The sequence below is a fragment of the Salvelinus fontinalis genome, chromosome 16, assembly GCF_029448725.1.
Source record: "Salvelinus fontinalis isolate EN_2023a chromosome 16, ASM2944872v1, whole genome shotgun sequence".
NCBI lineage: Eukaryota > Metazoa > Chordata > Actinopteri > Salmoniformes > Salmonidae > Salvelinus > Salvelinus fontinalis.
This window is the reverse complement of record NC_074680.1, coordinates 16,575,450-16,601,614: the sequence shown is the minus strand read 5'-3', so window position 1 is coordinate 16,601,614 and position 26,165 is coordinate 16,575,450. Positions and strand designations below refer to the sequence as shown.

Genomic DNA, 26,165 nt, shown 5'->3' with positions numbered 1-26,165 from the left:
CTGTTACCACGGGGCTGGTACCCCATCTGTTACCACGGGGCTGGTACCCCATCTGTTACCACGGGGCTGGTACCCCATCTGTTACCACGGGGCTGGTGCCCCATCTGTTACCACGGGGCTGGTGCCCCATCTGTTACCACGGGGCTGGTGCCCCATCTGTTACCACGGGGCTGGTGCCCCATCTGTTACCACGGGGCTTGTGCCCCATCTGTTACCACGGGGCTGGTGCCCCATCTGTTACCACGGGGCTGGTGCCCCATCTGTTACCACGGGGCTGGTACCCCATCTGTTACCACGGGGCTGGTACCCCATCTGTTACCACGGGGCTGGTACTCCATCTGTTACCACGGGGCTGGTACCCCACCTGTTACCACAGGGCTGGTACCCCATCTGTTACCATGCAACTGGTGCCCCGTCTGTTACCACAGGGCTGGTAACCCATCTGTTACCACAGGGCTGGTAACCCATCTGTTACCACGAGGCTGGTACCACATCTGTTACCACGGGGCTGGTACCCCATCTGTTACCACGGGGCTGGTGATCCATCTGTTACCACGGGGCTGGTGATCCATCTGTTACCATGGCACTGGTACCCCTTCTGTTACCACGGGGCTGGTGATCCATCTGTTACCACGGGGCTGGTGATCCATCTGTTACCACGGCGCTGGTACCCCATCTGTTACCACGGGGCTGGTACCCCATCTGTTACCACGGGGCTGGTGCCACATCTGTTACCACGGGGCTGGTGCCACATCTGTTACCACGGGGCTGGTACTCCATCTGTTACCACGGGGCTGGTACCCCATCTGTTACCACGGGGCTGGTGCCACATCTGTTACCACGGAGCTGGTGCCCCATCTGTTACCACGGGGCTGGTACCCCATCTGTTACCACGGGGCTGGTGCCCCATCTGTTACCACGGGGCTGGTGCCCCATCTGTTACCACGGGGCTGGTGCCCCATCTGTTACCACGGGGCTGGTGCCCCATCTGTTACCACGGGGCTGGTGCCCCATCTGTTACCACGGGGCTGGTGCCCCATCTGTTACCACGGGGCTGGTGCCCCATCTGTTACCACGGGGCTGGTGCCCCATCTGTTACCACGGGGCTGGTGAACCATCTGTTACCACGGGGCTGGTGCCCCATCTGTTACCACGGGGCTGGTGCCCCATCTGTTACCACGGGGCTGGTGCCCCATCTGTTACCACGGGGCTGGTACCCCATCTGTTACCACGGGGCTGGTACCCCATCTGTTACCATGGGGCTGGTACCCCATCTGTTACCACGGGGCTGGTGATCCATCTGTTACCACGGGGCTGGTGCCCCATCTGTTACCACGGGGCTGGTACCCCATCTGTTATCACGGGGCTGGTGATCCATCTGTTACCACGGGGCTGGTACCCCATCTGTTACCACGGGGCTGGTACCCCATCTGTTACCACGGGGCTGGTACCCCATCTGTTACCACGGGGCTGGTACCCCATCTGTTACCACGGGGCTGGTGCCCCATCTGTTACCACGGGGCTGGTGCCCCATCTGTTACCACGGGGCTGGTGCCACATCTGTTACCACGGGGCTGGTACCCCATCTGTTACCACGGGGCTGGTACCCCATCTGTTACCACGGGGCTGGTACCCCATCTGTTACCACGGGGCTGGTACCCCATCTGTTACCACGGGGCTGGTACCCCATCTGTTACCACGGGGCTGGTGATCCATCTGTTACCAAGGGGCTGGTGATCCATCTGTTACCATGGCGCTGGTACCCCATCTGTTACCACGGGGCTGGTACCCCATCTGTTACCACGGGGCTGGTACCCCATCTGTTACCACGGGGCTGGTACCCCATCTGTTACCACGGGGCTGGTACCCCATCTGTTACCACGGGGCTGGTACCCCATCTGTTACCACGGGGCTGGTACCCCATCTGTTACCACGGGGCTGGTACCCCATCTGTTACCACGGGGCTGGTGCCCCATCTGTTACCACGGGGCTGGTGCCCCATCTGTTACCACGGGGCTGGTGCCCCATCTGTTACCACGGGGCTGGTGCCCCATCTGTTACCACGGGGCTGGTGCCCCATCTGTTACCACGGGGCTGGTGCCCCATCTGTTACCACGGGGCTGGTGCCCCATCTGTTACCACGGGGCTGGTGCCCCATCTGTTACCACGGGGCTGGTACCCCATCTGTTACCACGGGGCTGGTACCCCATCTGTTACCACGGGGCTGGTACTCCATCTGTTACCACGGGGCTGGTACCCCACCTGTTACCACAGGGCTGGTACCCCATCTGTTACCATGCAACTGGTGCCCCGTCTGTTACCACAGGGCTGGTAACCCATCTGTTACCACAGGGCTGGTAACCCATCTGTTACCACGAGGCTGGTACCACATCTGTTACCACGGGGCTGGTACCCCATCTGTTACCACGGGGCTGGTGATCCATCTGTTACCACGGGGCTGGTGATCCATCTGTTACCATGGCACTGGTACCCCTTCTGTTACCACGGGGCTGGTGATCCATCTGTTACCACGGGGCTGGTGATCCATCTGTTACCATGGCGCTGGTACCCCATCTGTTACCACGGGGCTGGTACCCCATCTGTTACCACGGGGCTGGTGCCACATCTGTTACCACGGGGCTGGTACTCCATCTGTTACCACGGGGCTGGTACCCCATCTGTTACCACGGGGCTGGTGCCACATCTGTTACCACAGAGCTGGTACCCCATCTGTTACCACGGGGCTGGTGATCCATCTGTTACCACGGCACTGGTACCCCATCTGTTACCACGGAGCTGGTACCCCATCTGTTACCACGGTGCTGGTGCCCCATCTGTTACCACGAGGCTGGTGATCCATCTGTTACCACGGGGCTGGTGATCCATCTGTTACCACGGGGCTGGTGCCCCATCTGTTACCACGGGGCTGGTACCCCATCTGTTACCACGGGGCTGGTACCCCATCTGTTACCACGGGGCTGGTACCCCATCTGTTACCACGGGACTGGTACCCCATCTGTTACCACGGGGCTGGTACCCCATCAGTTACCACGGGGCTGGTACCCCATCTGTTACCACGGGGCTGGTACCCCATCTGTTACCACGGGGCTGGTACCCCATCTGTTACCACGGGGCTGGTACCCCATCTGTTACCACGGGGCTGGTGCCCCATCTGTTACCACGGGGCTGGTGCCCCATCTGTTACCACGGGGCTGGTACCCCATCTGTTACCACGGGGCTGGTACCCCATCTGTTACCACGGGGCTGGTGCCACATCTGTTACCACGTGGCTGGTACTCCATCTGTTACCACGGGGCTGGTACCCCATCTGTTACCACGGGGCTGGTGCCACATCTGTTACCACAGGGCTGGTACCCCATCTGTTACCACATGGCTGGTGCCACATCTGTTACCACGGGGCTGGTGATCCATCTGTTACCACGGGGCTGGTACCCCATCTGTTACCACAGACACCACAGGGCTGGTGATCCATCTGTTACCACGGGGCTGGTGCCCCATCTGTTACCACGGGGCTGGTGCCCCATCTGTTACCACGGGGCTGGTACCCCATCTGTTACCAAGGGGCTGGTACCCCATCTGTTACCACAGGGCTGGTACCCCATCTGTTACCACGGGGCTGGTGCCCCATCGGTTACCACGGCGCTGGTGATCCATCTGTTACCACGGGGCTGGTGATCCATCTGTTACCACGGGGCTGGTACCCCATCTGTTACCACAGACACCACAGGGCTGGTGATCCATCTGTTACCACGGGGCTGGTGCCCCATCTGTTACCACGGGGCTGGTGCCCCATCTGTTACCACGGGGCTGGTACCCCATCTGTTACCACGGGGCTGGTACCCCACCTGTTACCACAGGGCTGGTACCCCATCTGTTACCATGGCACTGGTGCCCCGTCTGTTACCACAGGGCTGGTAACCCATCTGTTACCACGAGGCTGGTACCACATCTGTTACCACGGGGCTGGTACCCCATCTGTTACCACGGGGCTGGTGATCCATCTGTTACCACGGGGCTGGTGATCCATCTGTTACCATGGCACTGGTACCCCATCTGTTACCACGGGGCTGGTGATCCATCTGTTACCACGGGGCTGGTGATCCATCTGTTACCATGGCGCTGGTACCCCATCTGTTACCACGGGGCTGGTACCCCATCTGTTACCACGGGGCTGGTGCCACATCTGTTACCACGGGGCTGGTACTCCATCTGTTACCACGGGGCTGGTACCCCATCTGTTACCACTGGGCTGGTGCCACATCTGTTACCACAGAGCTGGTGCCCCATCTGTTACCACGGGGCTGGTGATCCATCTGTTACCACGGCACTGGTACCCCATCTGTTACCACAGGGCTGGTACCCCATCTGTTACCACGGTGCTGGTGCCCCATCTGTTACCACGGTGCTGGTGCCCCATCTGTTACCACGGGGCTGGTGATCCATCTGTTACCACGGGGCTGGTGCCCCATCTGTTACCACAGGGCTGGTACCCCATCTGTTACCACGGGGCTGGTACCCCATCTGTTACCACGGGGCTGGTACCCCATCTGTTACCACGGGGCTGGTACCCCATCTGTTACCACGGGGCTGGTACCCCATCTGTTACCACGGGGCTGGTACCCCATCTGTTACCACGGGGCTGGTACCCCATCTGTTACCACAGGGCTGGTACCCCATCTGTTACCACGGGGCTGGTACCCCATCTGTTACCATGGGGCTGGTGCCCCATCTGTTACCACGGGGCTGGTACCCCATCTGTTACCACGGGGCTGGTGCCACATCTGTTACCACGGGGCTGGTACTCCATCTGTTACCACGGGGCTGGTACCCCATCTGTTACCACGGGGCTGGTGCCACATCTGTTACCACAGGGCTGGTACCCCATCTGTTACCACGGGGCTGGTGATCCATCTGTTACCACGGCACTGGTACCCCATCTGTTACCACGGGGCTGGTACCCCATCTGTTACCACGGGGCTGGTGCCCCATCTGTTACCACGAGGCTGGTGATCCATCTGTTACCACGGGGCTGGTGATCCATCTGTTACCACGGGGCTGGTGCCCCATCTGTTACCACGGGGCTGGTACCCCATCTGTTACCACAGGGCTGGTACCCCATCTGTTACCACGGGGCTGGTGATCCATCTGTTACCAAGGGGCTGGTGATCCATCTGTTACCATGGCGCTGGTACCCCATCTGTTACCACGGGGCTGGTACCCCATCTGTTACCACGGGGCTGGTACCCCATCTGTTACCACGGGGCTGGTACCCCATCTGTTACCACGGGGCTGGTACCCCATCTGTTACCACGGGGCTGGTACCCCATCTGTTACCACGGGGCTGGTACCCCATCTGTTACCACGGGGCTGGTACCCCATCTGTTACCACGGGGCTGGTGCCCCATCTGTTACCACGGGGCTGGTGCCCCATCTGTTACCACGGGGCTGGTGCCCCATCTGTTACCACGGGGCTGGTGCCCCATCTGTTACCACGGGGCTGGTGCCCCATCTGTTACCACGGGGCTGGTGCCCCATCTGTTACCACGGGGCTGGTGCCCCATCTGTTACCACGGGGCTGGTGCCCCATCTGTTACCACGGGGCTGGTACCCCATCTGTTACCACGGGGCTGGTACCCCATCTGTTACCACGGGGCTGGTACTCCATCTGTTACCACGGGGCTGGTACCCCACCTGTTACCACAGGGCTGGTACCCCATCTGTTACCATGCAACTGGTGCCCCGTCTGTTACCACAGGGCTGGTAACCCATCTGTTACCACAGGGCTGGTAACCCATCTGTTACCACGAGGCTGGTACCACATCTGTTACCACGGGGCTGGTACCCCATCTGTTACCACGGGGCTGGTGATCCATCTGTTACCACGGGGCTGGTGATCCATCTGTTACCATGGCACTGGTACCCCTTCTGTTACCACGGGGCTGGTGATCCATCTGTTACCACGGGGCTGGTGATCCATCTGTTACCATGGCGCTGGTACCCCATCTGTTACCACGGGGCTGGTACCCCATCTGTTACCACGGGGCTGGTGCCACATCTGTTACCACGGGGCTGGTACTCCATCTGTTACCACGGGGCTGGTACCCCATCTGTTACCACGGGGCTGGTGCCACATCTGTTACCACAGAGCTGGTGCCCCATCTGTTACCACGGGGCTGGTACCCCATCTGTTACCACGGGGCTGGTGCCCCATCTGTTACCACGGGGCTGGTGCCCCATCTGTTACCACGGGGCTGGTGCCCCATCTGTTACCACGGGGCTGGTGCCCCATCTGTTACCACGGGGCTGGTGCCCCATCTGTTACCACGGGGCTGGTGAACCATCTGTTACCACGGGGCTGGTGCCCCATCTGTTACCACGGGGCTGGTGCCCCATCTGTTACCACGGGGCTGGTGCCCCATCTGTTACCACGGGGCTGGTACCCCATCTGTTACCACGGGGCTGGTACCCCATCTGTTACCATGGGGCTGGTACCCCATCTGTTACCACGGGGCTGGTGATCCATCTGTTACCACGGGGCTGGTGCCCCATCTGTTACCACGGGGCTGGTACCCCATCTGTTATCACGGGGCTGGTGATCCATCTGTTACCACGGGGCTGGTACCCCATCTGTTACCACGGGGCTGGTACCCCATCTGTTACCACGGGGCTGGTACCCCATCTGTTACCACGGGGCTGGTACCCCATCTGTTACCACGGGGCTGGTGCCCCATCTGTTACCACGGGGCTGGTGCCCCATCTGTTACCACGGGGCTGGTGCCACATCTGTTACCACGGGGCTGGTACCCCATCTGTTACCACGGGGCTGGTACCCCATCTGTTACCACGGGGCTGGTACCCCATCTGTTACCACGGGGCTGGTACCCCATCTGTTACCACGGGGCTGGTACCCCATCTGTTACCACGGGGCTGGTGATCCATCTGTTACCAAGGGGCTGGTGATCCATCTGTTACCATGGCGCTGGTACCCCATCTGTTACCACGGGGCTGGTACCCCATCTGTTACCACGGGGCTGGTACCCCATCTGTTACCACGGGGCTGGTACCCCATCTGTTACCACGGGGCTGGTACCCCATCTGTTACCACGGGGCTGGTACCCCATCTGTTACCACGGGGCTGGTACCCCATCTGTTACCACGGGGCTGGTACCCCATCTGTTACCACGGGGCTGGTGCCCCATCTGTTACCACGGGGCTGGTGCCCCATCTGTTACCACGGGGCTGGTGCCCCATCTGTTACCACGGGGCTGGTGCCCCATCTGTTACCACGGGGCTGGTGCCCCATCTGTTACCACGGGGCTGGTGCCCCATCTGTTACCACGGGGCTGGTGCCCCATCTGTTACCACGGGGCTGGTGCCCCATCTGTTACCACGGGGCTGGTACCCCATCTGTTACCACGGGGCTGGTACCCCATCTGTTACCACGGGGCTGGTACTCCATCTGTTACCACGGGGCTGGTACCCCACCTGTTACCACAGGGCTGGTACCCCATCTGTTACCATGCAACTGGTGCCCCGTCTGTTACCACAGGGCTGGTAACCCATCTGTTACCACAGGGCTGGTAACCCATCTGTTACCACGAGGCTGGTACCACATCTGTTACCACGGGGCTGGTACCCCATCTGTTACCACGGGGCTGGTGATCCATCTGTTACCACGGGGCTGGTGATCCATCTGTTACCATGGCACTGGTACCCCTTCTGTTACCACGGGGCTGGTGATCCATCTGTTACCACGGGGCTGGTGATCCATCTGTTACCATGGCGCTGGTACCCCATCTGTTACCACGGGGCTGGTACCCCATCTGTTACCACGGGGCTGGTGCCACATCTGTTACCACGGGGCTGGTACTCCATCTGTTACCACGGGGCTGGTACCCCATCTGTTACCACGGGGCTGGTGCCACATCTGTTACCACAGAGCTGGTACCCCATCTGTTACCACGGGGCTGGTGATCCATCTGTTACCACGGCACTGGTACCCCATCTGTTACCACGGAGCTGGTACCCCATCTGTTACCACGGTGCTGGTGCCCCATCTGTTACCACGAGGCTGGTGATCCATCTGTTACCACGGGGCTGGTGATCCATCTGTTACCACGGGGCTGGTGCCCCATCTGTTACCACGGGGCTGGTACCCCATCTGTTACCACGGGGCTGGTACCCCATCTGTTACCACGGGGCTGGTACCCCATCTGTTACCACGGGACTGGTACCCCATCTGTTACCACGGGGCTGGTACCCCATCTGTTACCACGGGGCTGGTACCCCATCTGTTACCACGGGGCTGGTACCCCATCTGTTACCACGGGGCTGGTACCCCATCTGTTACCACGGGGCTGGTACCCCATCTGTTACCACGGGGCTGGTGCCCCATCTGTTACCACGGGGCTGGTGCCCCATCTGTTACCACGGGGCTGGTACCCCATCTGTTACCACGGGGCTGGTACCCCATCTGTTACCACGGGGCTGGTGCCACATCTGTTACCACGTGGCTGGTACTCCATCTGTTACCACGGGGCTGGTACCCCATCTGTTACCACGGGGCTGGTGCCACATCTGTTACCACAGGGCTGGTACCCCATCTGTTACCACATGGCTGGTGCCACATCTGTTACCACGGGGCTGGTGATCCATCTGTTACCACGGGGCTGGTACCCCATCTGTTACCACAGACACCACAGGGCTGGTGATCCATCTGTTACCACGGGGCTGGTGCCCCATCTGTTACCACGGGGCTGGTGCCCCATCTGTTACCACGGGGCTGGTACCCCATCTGTTACCAAGGGGCTGGTACCCCATCTGTTACCACAGGGCTGGTACCCCATCTGTTACCACGGGGCTGGTGCCCCATCGGTTACCACGGCGCTGGTGATCCATCTGTTACCACGGGGCTGGTGATCCATCTGTTACCACGGGGCTGGTACCCCATCTGTTACCACAGACACCACAGGGCTGGTGATCCATCTGTTACCACGGGGCTGGTGCCCCATCTGTTACCACGGGGCTGGTGCCCCATCTGTTACCACGGGGCTGGTACCCCATCTGTTACCACGGGGCTGGTACCCCACCTGTTACCACAGGGCTGGTACCCCATCTGTTACCATGGCACTGGTGCCCCGTCTGTTACCACAGGGCTGGTAACCCATCTGTTACCACGAGGCTGGTACCACATCTGTTACCACGGGGCTGGTACCCCATCTGTTACCACGGGGCTGGTGATCCATCTGTTACCACGGGGCTGGTGATCCATCTGTTACCATGGCACTGGTACCCCATCTGTTACCACGGGGCTGGTGATCCATCTGTTACCACGGGGCTGGTGATCCATCTGTTACCATGGCGCTGGTACCCCATCTGTTACCACGGGGCTGGTACCCCATCTGTTACCACGGGGCTGGTGCCACATCTGTTACCACGGGGCTGGTACTCCATCTGTTACCACGGGGCTGGTACCCCATCTGTTACCACTGGGCTGGTGCCACATCTGTTACCACAGAGCTGGTGCCCCATCTGTTACCACGGGGCTGGTGATCCATCTGTTACCACGGCACTGGTACCCCATCTGTTACCACAGGGCTGGTACCCCATCTGTTACCACGGTGCTGGTGCCCCATCTGTTACCACGGTGCTGGTGCCCCATCTGTTACCACGGGGCTGGTGATCCATCTGTTACCACGGGGCTGGTGCCCCATCTGTTACCACAGGGCTGGTACCCCATCTGTTACCACGGGGCTGGTACCCCATCTGTTACCACGGGGCTGGTACCCCATCTGTTACCACGGGGCTGGTACCCCATCTGTTACCACGGGGCTGGTACCCCATCTGTTACCACGGGGCTGGTACCCCATCTGTTACCACGGGGCTGGTACCCCATCTGTTACCACAGGGCTGGTACCCCATCTGTTACCACGGGGCTGGTACCCCATCTGTTACCATGGGGCTGGTGCCCCATCTGTTACCACGGGGCTGGTACCCCATCTGTTACCACGGGGCTGGTGCCACATCTGTTACCACGGGGCTGGTACTCCATCTGTTACCACGGGGCTGGTACCCCATCTGTTACCACGGGGCTGGTGCCACATCTGTTACCACAGGGCTGGTACCCCATCTGTTACCACGGGGCTGGTGATCCATCTGTTACCACGGCACTGGTACCCCATCTGTTACCACGGGGCTGGTACCCCATCTGTTACCACGGGGCTGGTGCCCCATCTGTTACCACGAGGCTGGTGATCCATCTGTTACCACGGGGCTGGTGATCCATCTGTTACCACGGGGCTGGTGCCCCATCTGTTACCACGGGGCTGGTACCCCATCTGTTACCACAGGGCTGGTACCCCATCTGTTACCACGGGGCTGGTGCCCCATCTGTTACCACGGGGCTGGTGATCCATCTGTTACCACGAGGCTGGTGATCCATCTGTTACCACGGGGCTGGTACCCCATCTGTTACCACGGGGCTGGTACCCTATCTGTTACCACGGGGCTGGTGCCCCATCTGTTACCACGGGGCTGGTGCCCCATCTGTTACCACGAGGCTGGTGCCCCATCTGTTACCACGGGGCTGGTACCCCATCTGTTACCACGGGGCTGGTGCCCCTTCTGTTACCACGGGGCTGGTACCCCATCTGTTACCACGGGGCTGGTACCCCATCTGTTACCACGGGGCTGGTACCCCATCTGTTACCACGGGGCTGGTACCCCATCTGTTACCACGGGGCTGGTACCCCATCTGTTACCACGGGGCTGGTACCCCATCTGTTACCACGGGGCTGGTGCCCCATCTGTTACCACGGGGCTGGTGCCCCATCTGTTACCACGGGGCTGGTGCCCCATCTGTTACCACGGGGCTGGTGCCACATCTGTTACCACGGGGCTGGTGATCCATCTGTTACCACGGGGCTGGTGATCCATCTGTTACCACGGGGCTGGTACCCCATCTGTTACCACGGGGCTGGTACCCCATCTGTTACCACGGGGCTGGTGCCCCATCTGTTACCACGGGGCTGGTGCCCCATCTGTTACCACGAGGCTGGTACCCCATCTGTTAGCACGGGGCTGGTGCCCCATCTGTTACCACGGGGCTGGTATCCCATCTGTTACCATGGGGCTGGTACCACATCTGTTACCACGGGGCTCGTACCCCATCTGTTACCACGTGGCTGGTGCCCCTTCTGTTACCACGGGGCTGGTACCCCATCTGTTACCACGGGGCTGGTACCCCATCTGTTACCACGGGGCTGGTACCCCATCTGTTACCACGTGGCTGGTGCCCCTTCTGTTACCACGGGGCTGGTACCCCATCTGTTACCACGTGGCTGGTACCCCATCTGTTACCACGGGGCTGGTACCCCATCTGTTACCACGGGGCTGGTACCCCATCTGTTACCACGGGGCTGGTACCCCATCTGTTACCACGGGGCTGGTGCCCCATCTGTTACCACGGGGCTGGTGCCCCATCTGTTACCACGAGGCTGGTACCCCATCTGTTAGCACGGGGCTGGTGCCCCATCTGTTACCACGGGGCTGGTATCCCATCTGTTACCACGGGGCTGGTACCACATCTGTTACCACTGGGCTGGTACCCCATCTGTTACCACGTGGCTGGTGCCCCTTCTGTTACCACGGGGCTGGTACCCCATCTGTTACCACGGGGCTGGTACCCCATCTGTTACCACGGGGCTGGTACCCCATCTGTTACCACGGGGCTGGTACCCCATCTGTTACCACGGGGCTGGTACCCCATCTGTTACCACGGGGCTGGTACCCCATCTGTTACCACGGGGCTGGTACCCCATCTGTTACCACGGGGCTGGTACCCCATCTGTTACCACGGGGCTGGTGCCCCATCTGTTACCACGGGGCTGGTGCCCCATCTGTTACCACGGGGCTGGTGCCCCATCTGTTACCACGGGGCTGGTGCCCCATCTGTTACCACGGGGCTGGTACCCCATCTGTTACCACGGGGCTGGTACCCCATCTGTTACCACGGGGCTGGTACCCCATCTGTTACCACGGGGCTGGTACCCCATCTGTTACCACGGGGCTGGTGATCCATCTGTTACCACGGGGCTGGTACCCCATCTGTTACCACGGGGCTGGTACCCCATCTGTTACCACGGGGCTGGTACCCCATCTGTTACCACGGGGCTGGTACCCCATCTGTTACCACGGGGCTGGTACCCCATCTGTTACCACGGGGCTGGTGCCCCATCTGTTACCACGGGGCTGGTGCCCCATCTGTTACCACGGGGCTGGTGCCCCATCTGTTACCACGGGGCTGGTGCCCCATCTGTTACCACGGGGCTGGTGCCCCATCTGTTACCACGGGGCTGGTGCCCCATCTGTTACCACGGGGCTGGTACCCCATCTGTTACCACGGGGCTGGTACCCCATCTGTTACCACGGGGCTGGTACCCCATCTGTTACCACGGGGCTGGTACCCCATCTGTTACCACGGGGCTGGTACCCCATCTGTTACCACGGGGCTGGTACCCCATCTGTTACCACGGGGCTGGTACCCCATCTGTTACCACGGGGCTGGTACCCCATCTGTTACCACGGGGCTGGTACCCCATCTGTTACCACGGGGCTGGTACCCCATCTGTAACCACGGGGCTGGTGCCCCATCTGTTACCACGGGGCTGGTGCCCCATCTGTTACCACGGGGCTGGTGCCCCATCTGTTACCACGGGGCTGGTGCCCCATCTGTTACCACGGGGCTGGTACCCCATCTGTTACCACGGGGCTGGTACCCCATCTGTTACCACGGGGCTGGTGCCCCATCTGTTACCACGGGGCTGGTGCCCCATCTGTTACCACGGGGCTGGTGCCCCATCTGTTACCACGGGGCTGGTGCCCCATCTGTTACCACGGGGCTGGTGCCCCATCTGTTACCACGGGGCTGGTGCCCCATCTGTTACCACGGGGCTGGTGCCCCATCTGTTACCACGGGGCTGGTGCCCCATCTGTTACCACGGGGCTGGTGCCCCATCTGTTACCACGGGGCTGGTACCCCATCTGTTACCACGGGGCTGGTGATCCATCTGTTACCACGGGGCTGGTACCCCATCTGTTACCACGAGGCTGGTACCCCATCTGTTACCACGGGGCTGGTACCCCATCTGTTACCACAGACACCACGAGGTTGGTGATCCATCTGTTACCACGGGGCTGGTACCCCATCTGTTACCACGGGGCTGGTACCCCATCTGTTACCACGGGGCTGGTACCCCATCTGTTACCACAGGGCTGGTGATCCATCTGTTACCACGGGGCTGGTACCACATCTGTTACCACGGGGCTGGTACCCCATCTGTTACCACGGGGCTGGTACCCCATCTGTTACCACGGGGCTGGTACCCCATCTGTTACCACGGGGCTGGTACCCCATCTGTTACCACGGGGCTGGTACCCCATCTGTTACCACGGGGCTGGTACCCCATCTGGTACCATGAGGCTGGTACCCCATCTGGTACCACTAGGCTGGTACCCCATTTGTTACCACAGGGCTGGTACCCCATCTGTTACCACGGGGCTGGTGATCCACCTGTTACCACAGGGCTGGTGCCCCATCTGTTACCACGGGGCTGGTACCACATCTGTTACCACGGGGCTGGTACCCCATCTGTTACCACGGGGCTGGTGCCCCATCTGTTACCACGGGGCTGGTGCCCCATCTGTTACCACGGGGCTGGTGATCCATCTGTTACCACGGGGCTGGTGATCCATCTGTTACCACGGGGCTGGTACCCCATCTGTTACCACGGGGCTGGTACCCCATCTGTTACCACGGGGCTGGTACCACATCTGTTACCACGGGGCTGGTACCCCATCTGTTACCACGGGGCTGGTACCCCATCTGTTACCACGGGGCTGGTACCCCATCTGTTACCACAGGGCTGGTACCCCATCTGTTACCACGGGGCTGGTACCCCATCTGTTACCACGGGGCTGGTGATCCATCTGTAACCACGGGGCTGGTACCCCATCTTTTACCACGGGGCTGGTACCCCATCTGTTACCACAGACACCACGAGGCTGGTGATCCATCTGTTACCACAGGGCTGGTACCCCATCTGTTACCACGAGGCTGGTACCCCATCTGTTACCACGGGGCTGGTACCCCATCTGTTACCACAGACACCACGAGGCTGGTGATCCATCTGTTATCACAGGGCTGGTACCCCATCTGTTACCACGGGGCTGGTACCCCATCTGTTACCACAGGGCTGGTACCCCATCTGTTACCACGGGGCTGGTACCCCATCTGTTACCACAGGGCTGGTGCCACATCTGTTACCACAGGGCTGGTGCCACATCTGTTACCACAGGGCTGGTACCCCATCTGTTACCACGGGGCTGGTACCCCATCTGTTACCACGAGGCTGGTACCCCATCTGTTACCACGGGGCTGGTACCCCATCTGTTACCACAGACACCACGAGGCTGGTGATCCATCTGTTACCACAGGGCTGGTACCCCATCTGTTACCACGGGGCTGGTACCCCATCTGTTACCACGGGGCTGGTACCCCATCTGTTACCACGGGGCTGGTACCCCATCTGTTACCACAGGGCTGGTGATCCATCTGTTACCACGGGGCTGGTACCACATCTGTTACCACGGGGCTGGTACCCCATCTGTTACCACGGGGCTGGTACCCCATCTGTTACCACGGGGCTGGTACCCCATCTGTTACCACGGGGCTGGTACCCCATCTGTTACCACGGGGCTGGTACCCCATCTGTTACCACGGGGCTGGTACCCCATCTGGTACCACGAGGCTGGTACCCCATCTGGTACCACTAGGCTGGTACCCCATTTGTTACCACAGGGCTGGTACCCCATCTGTTACCACGGGGCTGGTGATCCATCTGTTACCACAGGGCTGGTGCCCCATCTGTTACCACGGGGCTGGTACCACATCTGTTACCACGGGGCTGGTACCCCATCTGTTACCACGGGGCTGGTGCCCCATCTGTTACCACGGGGCTGGTGCCCCATCTGTTACCACGGGGCTGGTGATCCATCTGTTACCACGGGGCTGGTGATCCATCTGTTACCACGGGGCTGGTACCCCATCTGTTACCACGGGGCTGGTACCACATCTGTTACCACGGGGCTGGTACCCCATCTGTTACCACGGGGCTGGTACCCCATCTGTTACCACGGGGCTGGTACCCCATCTGTTACCACGGGGCTGGTACCCCATCTGTTACCACAGGGCTGGTACCCCATCTGTTACCACAGGGCTGGTACACCATCTGTTACCACGGGGCTGGTGATCCATCTGTAACCACGGGGCTGGTACCCCATCTGTTACCACGGGGCTGGTACCCCATCTGTTACCACAGACACCACGAGGCTGGTGATCCATCTGTTACCACAGGGCTGGTACCCCATCTGTTACCACGAGGCTGGTACCCCATCTGTTACCACGGGGCTGGTACCCCATCTGTTACCACAGACACCACTAGGCTGGTGATCCCTCTGTTATCACAGGGCTGGTACCCCATCTGTTACCACGGGGCTGGTACCCCATCTGTTACCACAGGGCTGGTACCCCATCTGTTACCACGGGGCTGGTACCCCATCTGTTACCACAGGGCTGGTGCCACATCTGTTACCACAGGGCTGGTGCCACATCTGTTACCACAGGGCTGGTACCCCATCTGTTACCACGGGGCTGGTACCCCATCTGTTACCACAGGGCTGGTACCCCATCTGCTACCACGGGGCTGGTGATCCATCTGCTACCACGGGGCTGGTACCCCATCTGTTACCACGGGGCTGGTGATCCATCTGTTACCACGGGGCTGGTGCCCCATCTGTTACCACGGGGCTGGTACCCCATCTGTTACCACGGGGCTGGTACCCCATCTGTTACCACGGGGCTGGTACCCCATCTGTTGCCACGGGGCTGGTACCCCATCTGTTACCACGGGGCTGGTGCCCCATCTGTTACCACGGGGCTGGTGCCCCATCTGTTACCACCTGGCTGGTACCCCATCTGTTACCACAGGGCTGGTACCCCATCTGTTACCACGGGGCTGGTACCCCGTCTGTTACCACGGGGCTGGTACCCCATCTGTTACCACGGGGCTGGTGCCCCATCTGTTACCACGAGGCTGGTGCCCCATCTGTTACCACGGGGCTGGTGCCACATCTGTTACCACGGGGCTGGTACCCCATCTGTTACCACGGGGCTGGTACCCCATCTGTTACCACGGGGCTGGTACCCCATCTGTTACCACGGGGCTGGTACCCCATCTGTTACCACGGGGCTGGTACCTCATCTGTTACCACGGGGCTGGTACCCCATCTGTTACCACGGGGCTGGTACCCCATCTGTTACCACGGGGCTGGTACCCCATCTGTTACCACGGGGCTGGTACCCCATCTGTTACCACGGGGCTGGTACCCCATCTGTTACCACGGGGCTGGTACCCCATTTGTTACCACGGGGCTGGTACCCCATCTGTTACCACGGGGCTGGTACCCCATCTGTTACCACGGGGCTGGTACCCCATCTGTTACCACGGGGCTGGTACCCCATCTGTTACCACGGGGCTGGTACCCCATCTGTTACCACGGGGCTGGTACCCCATCTGTTACCACGGGGCTGGTGATCCATCTGTTACCACGGGGCTGGTACCCCATCTGTTACCACGGGGCTGGTACCCCATCTGTTACCACAGACACCACGAGGCTGGTGATCCATCTGTTACCACAGGGCTGGTACCCCATCTGTTACCACGGGGCTGGTACCCCATCTGTTACCACGGGGCTGGTACCCCATCTGTTACCACGGGGCTGGTACCCCATCTGTTACCACGGGGCTGGTGATCCATCTGTTACCACGGGGCTGGTGATCCATCTGTTACCACGGGGCTGGTACTCCATCTGTTACCACGGGGCTGGTACCCCATCTGTTACCACAGACACCACGAGGCTGGTGATCCATCTGTTACCACAGGGCTGGTACCCCATCTGTTACCACAGACAGCTCTGCAGTTCCTCTTGTGGACCCCCAGAGTTCACATAACTGCAGAGCTGTGCTATCTTTGCTATGTCATCAGCATCACTTGAACCATCACAAGCGATAAAATAGGCAGGAGCTGCATTTATGTCCTTAATCTGCTGACATCTCTTGGTAACAGATAGGGCACCAGTCCTGTGGTTGGCGGAATGTCGCAGAGATGGGAGAACCTTCCAGAAGGACAGCCGTTTCCACAGAGGAACCCAGGAGCTCTGTCAGAGTGACCATCGGGTTCTTGGTTACCTCCCTGAACAAGGCGGCCAGCTCTAGGAAGAGTCTTGGTGGTTCCAATCTTCTTCCATTCCAGAATGATGCCACTGTGTTCTTGGGGACCTTCAATGCTGCAGACATTTATTGGTACCCTTCCCCAGATCTGTGCCTCGACAGTCCTGAGCTCTACGGACAATTCCTTCGACCTCATGGCTTGGTTTTTGCTCTGACATGCACTGTCAACTGTGGGACCTTATATAGACAGGTTTGTGCCTTTCCAAATCATGTCCAATCTATTGAATTTACCACAGGTGGACTCCAATCAAGTTGTAGAAACATCTCAAGGATGATCAATGGAAACAGGATGCACCTGAGCTCCATTTCAAGTCTCGTATCAAAGGGTCTGAATACTTATGTAAATAAGGTATTTCTGTTTTGAATTTTTTATAAAAAACCTGTTTTCGCTTTGCCATTATGGAGTATTGTGGGTAAATTTACGAGGACACATTATTATGAAATCCATTTTAGAACAAGGCTGTAACGTAGCAATGTGGAAAAAGTGAAGGGGTCTGAATACTTTCAACACAAACAATAATATAACATAATATATTAATATTATTATATTATAATATAATAACCAATAAACATTCAAGTAGGCGTGACCTGGCACATAAATACATATAAACCAGACACAGATGTTCCTATTTTACACTATGGCGCTATATCTATCTCTATCTATATCTATATCTATATATATCTCTATCTCTATCTATCTCTATATCTATATCTATCTCTCTATCTATATCTATATCTATTTCTCTATCTATATCTATTTCTCTATATATATCTCTCTCTATCTATATCTCTATCTATATCTATCTCTCCTATCTATCTTTATCTCTCTATCTATACCTCTATCTATATCTATATATATCTATCTATATCTCTATCTATCTATCTCTCTATCTATATCTATCTCTATCTATCTATCTCTATATATATCTCTCTATCTCTATCTATCTATTTATATCTATGTCTCTCTATCTATCTCTATCTCACTATCTCTATCTTTCTCTATATCTATCTCTCTATCTATATCTTTATCTCTATCTATCTATATCTATCTATATCTATATATATCTCTCTATCTATATCTATCTCTCTATCTATCTCTCTATCCCGAGTGGTGCAGCAGTCTAAGGCACTGCATCTCAGTGGTTGAGGTGTCACTACAGTCCCTGGTTCGAATCCAGGTTGTATCACATCCAGCTGTGATTGGGGAGTCCCATAGGGCGGCGCACAATTGGCCCAGCGTCATCCGGGTTTGGCCGGGGTAGGCCGTCATTTTAAATAAGAATTTGTTCTTAACTGACTTGCCTAGTTAAATAAATGTAAAAAGATTGGCTCGGAGTGATGGAATTTGGCACACATGCTCAGGGATGTCAGTCTAGCTGACCTCTAGAGTATGGTTGTTTGCTGACACGGTAGCGCTGTTGGACAGGAAAAACAATTATCGCAAGCTCATTGGCTTATAGCAGCCATATTGTTTTGCACTAGAGTCTTCGGGAAATTATTTATTTTTAATGCGTGCATCCCAAGATTATTCTGGAGAATAAGGCGGTTTAAAGTAGTCGACATTATTGAAAATGGTCCAAAATACATCAAAAGCATATTGTGTTTTCTGTTTGATTTTGAGTTCTGATATTTGGCAAGTGTGGTAAAGAGTACAGAAGTAGCTCATCCGAAAGGAAATGTGTACAAGTTGTCCTGGTGGTGGTGCTATGGGGCCGAAGCTTGAACCCCGGCATGGCTGCTTGCAGCTATATTATTTGTGTTTGTTTTTAATGTTGTTGTTTATGTTGTTGTTTTTGTTGTTGTTTATGTTGTTGTTAATGTTGTTGTTTAAGTTGTTGTTGTTTATGTTGCTGTTTATGTTGTTGTTGTTTATGTTGCTGTTTATGTTGTTGTTGTTAATGTTGTTGTTTATGTTGTTGATGTTGTTGTTGATCTTGTTTTTGATGTTTATGTTGTTGTTTATGTTGTTGTTGTTAATGTTGTTGTTGTTAATGTTGTTGTTTATGTTGTTTATGTTGTTGTTTTTGTTGTTGTTTTTTGTTGTTGTTAATGTTGTTGTTATTCTTCTTGTTCCAGAGGCTTTGAACAAGGGTGGAGACAGTGTAGACCTGGATTCCCTGATGGCAGACCTGTGTTCCATAGAGCAGGAGCTGAGCACCAAGCCCAATAGTGGCAAGAACAGGCTGGGTGTGCCAGGTGATGCTAAGCTGCGCCAGAAACCCCCTGCTGGCCGCAGCAGCACCAAGGGGCATGGTGGAGCGGGGGGCAGTGGAGGAGGAACCTCCAGCAGTGGGGGCAGTGCCTCCAGCAGGTAAGCATGGCATGTTAGGCATGGTGGAGCGGGAGGCAGTGGAGGAGGCACCTCCAGCAGTGGGGGCAGTGCCTCCAGCAGGTAAGCATGGCATGGTGGGCATGGTGGAGCGGGAGGCAGTGGAGGAGGCACCTCCAGCAGTGGGGGCAGTGCCTCCAGCAGGTAAGCATGGCATGGTGGGCATGGTGGAGCGGGGAGGCAGTGGAGGAGGAACCTCCAGCAGTGGGGGCAGTGCCTCCAGCAGGTAAGCATGGCATGGTGGGCATGGTGGAGCGGGGAGGCAGTGGAGGAGGAACCTCCAGCAGTGGGGGCAGTGCCTCCAGCAGGTAAGCATGGCATGGTGGGCATAGTGGAGCGGGGGGCAGTGGAGGAGGCACCTCCAGCAGTGGGGGCAGTGCCTCCAGCAGGTAAGCATGGCATGTTAGGCATGGTGGAGCGGGGGGCAGTGGAGCGGGCACCTCCAGCAGTGGGGGCAGTGCCTCCAGCAGGTAAGCATGGCATGTTAGGCATGGTGGAGCGGGAGGCAGTGGAGGAGGCACCTCCAGCAGTGGGGGCAGTGCCTCCAGCAGGTAAGCATGGCATGTTAGGCATGGTGGAGCGGGGGGCAGTGGAGGAGGCACCTCCAGCAGTGGGGGCAGTGCCTCCAGCAGGTAAGCATGGCATGGTGGGCATGGTGGAGCGGGGGGCAGTGGAGGAGGAACCTCCAGCAGTGGGGGCAGTGCCTCCAGCAGGTAAGCATGGCATGGTGGGCATAGTGGAGCGGGAGGCAGTGGAGGAGGCACCTCCAGCAGTGGGGGCAGTGCCTCCAGCAGGTAAGCATGGCATGTTAGGCATGGTGGAGCGAGGGGCAGTGGAGCGGGCACCTTCAGCAGGGGGGGAGGTTTTCCAGCAGGTAAGCATGGCATGTTAGGCATGGTGGAGCGAGGGGCAGTGGAGCGGGAACCTCCAGCAGTGGGGGAGGCACCTCCAGCAGGTAAGCATGGCATGTTAGGCATGGTGGAGCGGGAGGCAGTGGAGGAGGAACCTCCAGCAGTGGGGGAAGTGCCTCCAGCAGGTAAGCATGGCATGTTAGGCATGGTGGAGCGAGGGGCAGTGCCTCCAGCAGGTAAGCATGGCATGTTAGGCATGGTGGAGCGAGGGGCAGTGGAGGAGGCACCTCCAGCAGTGGGGGCAGTGCCTCCAGCAGGTAAGCATGGCATGTTAGGCATGGTGGAGCGAGGGGCAGTGCCTCCAGCAGGTAAGCATGGCATGTTAGGCATGGTGGAGCGAGGGGCAGTGCCTCCAGCAGGTAAGCATGGCATGGTGGAGCGAGGGGCAGTGCCTCCAGCAGGTAAGCTGTTACTGAACTGTGGATATATTTATGTTGAAGACGTCTTTGATGTCACTGTTGTGTTGTGATATTTATGTGTTTATTTATTGATTATTTATCAATTTAGCACATTTTTATTGATTGACTTCCTTTCGGACTTTGTTATTTTTATTGTCTGGTACAGTATGTGTTTTTATTTTGCTGCTGTTTTTGACCTTAGATAAAGTAAAGTACCCCTCTGTCTATCTACCAGTACCCGGGCCTCGCCAGCCTCCACGGTGGCAGCTCGCCGTCCCTTGGTCTCCAACCTGTCCCTGGATGATATCACGTCCCGGCTGGAGCAGAAGTCTCTCAGTATGGACGAGGCTGGCAGACAGAGCTCCCACTCCTTGGCTAGTGGCTCCACCTCTTCCTCCTCCACCATGCGGAGGCCCGCCTCCCATCACCACAGCCACCGCAGGACAGGCTCCGTGGGGACGGTCAGCGAACACGCGGTCCGCTCCATCTCCCAGTCCTCCTGGTCGTCGGTGAACTCTGCATCGGCCAGCAGCGTGGATTCTCTGGATATCCAGCCCTCGGAGCAGGACGGGGCAACACCCACACCACAGGGGTCCAATCAGGGCCCCCCGGGCAGTACAGAGGTAGGTGACCTCTCGATATACACACACACACACACACACACACACACACACACACACACACACACACACACACACTACTACATGCACTGTTCAACCTTCACTACATTCCTCTACAGCGATTCAGACTGTACCAACTGATATACTGATAGAACCAGATTGAAGGACCATTAAATAAATAAAACTAGTTTATCTCTTAACAATAGTACTGAATGTAATTTATTACATTGCCATTTTTTAAATCATGCCCCCTTTGTTCTTCACCTTTCCTAAATACATTATAGTCTTAATATCACATTTTATTTGTCACATGTGCCGAATATAACAGGTGTAGTAGACCTCACAGTGAAATGCTGAATACAACAGGTGTAGTAGACCGTACAGTGAAATGCTGAATACAACAGGTGTAGTAGACCTTACAGTGAAATGTTGAATACAACAGGTGTAGTAGACCTCACAGTGAAATGCTGAATACAACAGGTGTAGTAGACTTCACAGTGAAATGCTGAATACAACAGGTGTAGTAGACCTCACAGTGAAATGCTGAATACAACAGGTGTAGTAGACTTCACAGTGAAATGCTGAATACAACAGGTGTAGTAGACCTCACAGTGAAATGCTGAATACAACAGGTGTAGACCTCACAGTGAAATGCTGAATACAACAGGTGTAGTAGACCTCACAGTGAAATGCTGAATACAACAGGTGTAGTAGACCTTACAGTGAAATGCTGAATACAACAGGTGTAGTCGACCTCACAGTGAAATGCTGAATACAACAGGTGTAGTAGACCTCACAGTGAAATGCTGAATACAACAGGTGTAGTAGACCTCACAGTGAAATGCTGAATACAACAGGTGTAGTAGACCTTACAGTGAAATGCTGAATAAAACAGGTGTAGACCTTACAGTGAAATGCTGAATACAACAGGTGTAGTAGACCTTACAGTGAAATGCTGAATACAACAGGTGTAGTAGACCTTACAGTGAAATGCTGAATACAACAGGTGTAGACCTTACAGTGAAATGCTGAATACAACAGGTGTAGTAGACCTTACAGTGAAATGCTGAATACAACAGGTGTAGTAGACCTTACAGTGAAATGCTGAATACAACAGGTGTAGACCTTACAGTGAAATGCTGAATACAACAGGTGTAGTAGACCTTACAGTGAAATGCTGAATACAACAGGTGTAGTAGACCTCACAGTGAAATGCTGAATACAACAGGTGTAGTAGACCTCACAGTGAAATGCTGAATACAACAGGTGTAGTAGACCTCACAGTGAAATGCTGAATACAACAGGTGTAGACCTCACAGTGAAATGCTGAATACAACAGGTGTAGACCTCACAGTGAAATGCTGAATACAACAGGTGTAGTAGACCTTACAGTGAAATGCTGAATACAACAGGTGTAGTAGACCTTACAGTGAAATGCTGAATACAACAGGTGTAGTAGACCTTACAGTGAAATGCTGAATACAACAGGTGTAGTAGACCTTACAGTGAAATGCTGAATACAACAGGTGTAGTAGACCTCACAGTGAAATGCTGAATACAACAGGTGTAGTAGACCTCACAGTGAAATGCTGAATACAACAGGTGTAGACCTCACAGTGAAATGCTGAATACAACAGGTGTAGTAGACCTCACAGTGAAATGCTGAATACAACAGGTGTAGACCTTACAGTGAAATGCTGAATACAACAGGTGTAGTAGACCTCACAGTGAAATGCTGAATACAACAGGTGTAGTAGACCTCACAGTGAAATGCTGAATACAACAGGTGTAGTAGACCTTACAGTGAAATGCTGAATACAACAGGTGTAGTAGACCTCACTGTGAAATGCTGAATACAACAGGTGTAGTAGACCTTACAGTGAAATGCTGAATACAACAGGTGTAGTAGACCTTACAGTGAAATGCTGAATACAACAGGTGTAGTAGACCTCACAGTGAAATGCTGAATACAACAGGTGTAGTAGACCTTACAGTGAAATGCTGAATACAACAGGTGTAGTAGACCTCACAGTGAAATGCTGAATACAACAGGTGTAGTAGACCTCACAGTGAAATGCTGAATACAACAGGTGTAGTAGACCTCACAGTGAAATGCTGAATACAACAGGTGTAGTAGACCTCACAGTGAAATGCTGAATACAACAGGTGTAGTAGACCTCACAGTGAAATGCTGAATACAACAGGTGTAGGTAGACCTCACAGTGAAATGCTGAATACAACAGGTGTAGTAGACCTCACAGTGAAATGCTGAATACAACAGGTGTAGTAGACCTTACAGTGAAATGCTGAATACAACAGGTGTAGTAGACCTCACAGTGAAATGCTGAATACAACAGGTGTAGTAGACCTCACAGTGAAATGCTGAATACAACAGGTGTAGTAGACCTCACAGTGAAATGCTGAATACAACAGGTGTAGTAGACCTCCCAGTGAAATGCTGAATACAACAGGTGTAGTAGACCTCACAGTGAAATGCTGAATACAACAGGTGTAGTAGACCTTACAGTGAAATGCTGAATACAACAGGTGTAGTAGACCTCACAGTGAAATGCTGAATACAACAGGTGTAGTAGACCTCACAGTGAAATGCTGAATACAACAGGTGTAGACCTCACAGTGAAATGCTGAATACAACAGGTGTAGTAGACCTTACAGTGAAATACTGAATACAACAGGTGTAGTAGACCTTACAGTGAAATGCTGAATACAACAGGTGTAGTAGACCTTACAGTGAAATGCTGAATACAACAGGTGTAGTAGACCTTACAGTGAAATGCTGAATACAACAGGTGTAGGTAGACCTTACAGTGAAATGCTGAATACAACAGGTGTAGTAGACCTTACAGTGAAATGCTGAATACAACAGGTGTAGTAGACTTCACAGTGAAATGCTGAATACAACAGGTGTAGACCTTACAGTGAAATGCTGAATACAACAGGTGTAGTAGACCTCACAGTGAAATGCTGAATACAACAGGTGTAGTAGACCTCACAGTGAAATGCTGAATACAACAGGTGTAGTAGACCTCACAGTGAAATGCTGAATACAACAGGTGTAGTAGACCTCACAGTGAAATGCTGAATACAACAGGTGTAATAGACTTCACAGTGAAATGCTGAATACAACAGGTGTAGTGGACCTTACAGTGAAATGCTGAATACAACAGGTGTAGTAGACCTTACAGTGAAATGCTGAATACAACAGGTGTAGTAGACCTCACAGTGAAATGCTGAATACAACAGGTGTAGTAGACCTCACAGTGAAATGCTGAATACAACAGGTGTAGTAGACCTCACAGTGAAATGCTGAATACAACAGGTGTAGTAGACCTTACAGTGAAATGCTTACTGACAAGCCCTTAACCAACAATGCTTTAAGAAGAAAAGAGAGAGAGAGATGGTTTGTTAGTGTAGATGGAGAGAGAGAGAGAGATGGTTTGTTAGTGTAGATGGAGAGAGAGAGATGGTTTGTTAGTGTAGATGGAGAGAGAGAGAGATGGTTTGTTAGTGTAGGTGGAGAGAGAGAGATGGTTTGTTAGTGTAGATGGAGAGAGAGAGAGATGGTTTGTTAGTGTAGATGGAGAGAGAGAGAGATGGTTTGTTAGTGTAGATGGAGAGAGAGAGAGATGGTTTGTTAAATGTAGATGGAGAGAGAGAGAGAGATGGTTTGTTAGTGTAGAGAGAGAGAGAGAGAGATGGTTTGTTAGTGTAGATGGAGAGAGAGAGAGAGATGGTTTGTTAGTGTAGATAGAGAGAGAGAGATGGTTTGTTAGTGTAGATGGAGAGAGAGAGATGGTTTGTTAGTGTAGATGGAGAGAGAGAGATGGTTTGTTAGTGTAGGTGGAGAGAGAGAGATGGTTTGTTAGTGTAGATGGAGAGAGAGAGAGATGGTTTGTTAAATGTAGATGGAGAGAGAGAGAGAGATGGTTTGTTAGTGTAGATGGAGAGAGAGAGAGAGAGATGGTTTGTTAGTGTAGATGGAGAGAGAGAGAGAGATGGTTTGTTAGTGTAGATGGAGAGAGAGAGAGAGAGAGAGAGATGGTTTGCTAGTGTAGATGGAGAGAGAGATGGTTTGTTAGTGTAGATGGAGAGAGAGAGAGAGAGAGATGGTTTGTTAGTGTAGATTGAGAGAGAGAGAGATGGTTTGTTAGTGTAGATGGAGAGAGAGAGAGATGGTTTGTTAGTGTAGATGGAGAGAGAGAGAGAGATGGTTTGTTAGTGTAGATGGAGAGAGAGAGAGAGAGAGAGATGGTTTGTTAGTGTAGATGGAGAGAGAGAGATGGTTTGTTAGTGTAGGTGGAGAGAGAGAGAGATGGTTTGTTAGTGTAGATGGAGAGAGAGAGAGAGATGGTTTGTTAGTGTAGATGGAGAGAGAGAGAGAGATGGTTTGTTAGTGTAGATGGAGAGAGAGAGATGGTTTGTTAGTGTAGATGGAGAGAGAGAGATGGTTTGTTAGTGTAGGTGGAGAGAGAGAGAGATGGTTTGTTAGTGTAGGTGGAGAGAGAGAGAGATGGTTTG

General features: G+C 55.1%; 1 protein-coding gene across 1 annotated transcript in view; it reads left to right on the top strand.

The window, feature by feature from the left end:
- The window catches only part of LOC129812713 (ras-associated and pleckstrin homology domains-containing protein 1-like), a 262,711-nt gene that overhangs the window by 134,103 nt on the left and 102,443 nt on the right, over nt 1–26,165 (top strand). The window contains exons 5-6 of the mRNA XM_055864530.1: nt 19,445–19,679; nt 21,242–21,629. Of these exons, the coding sequence (XP_055720505.1) occupies nt 19,445–19,679; nt 21,242–21,629 (623 nt within the window). The remainder of the gene's footprint in view (nt 1–19,444; nt 19,680–21,241; nt 21,630–26,165) is intronic.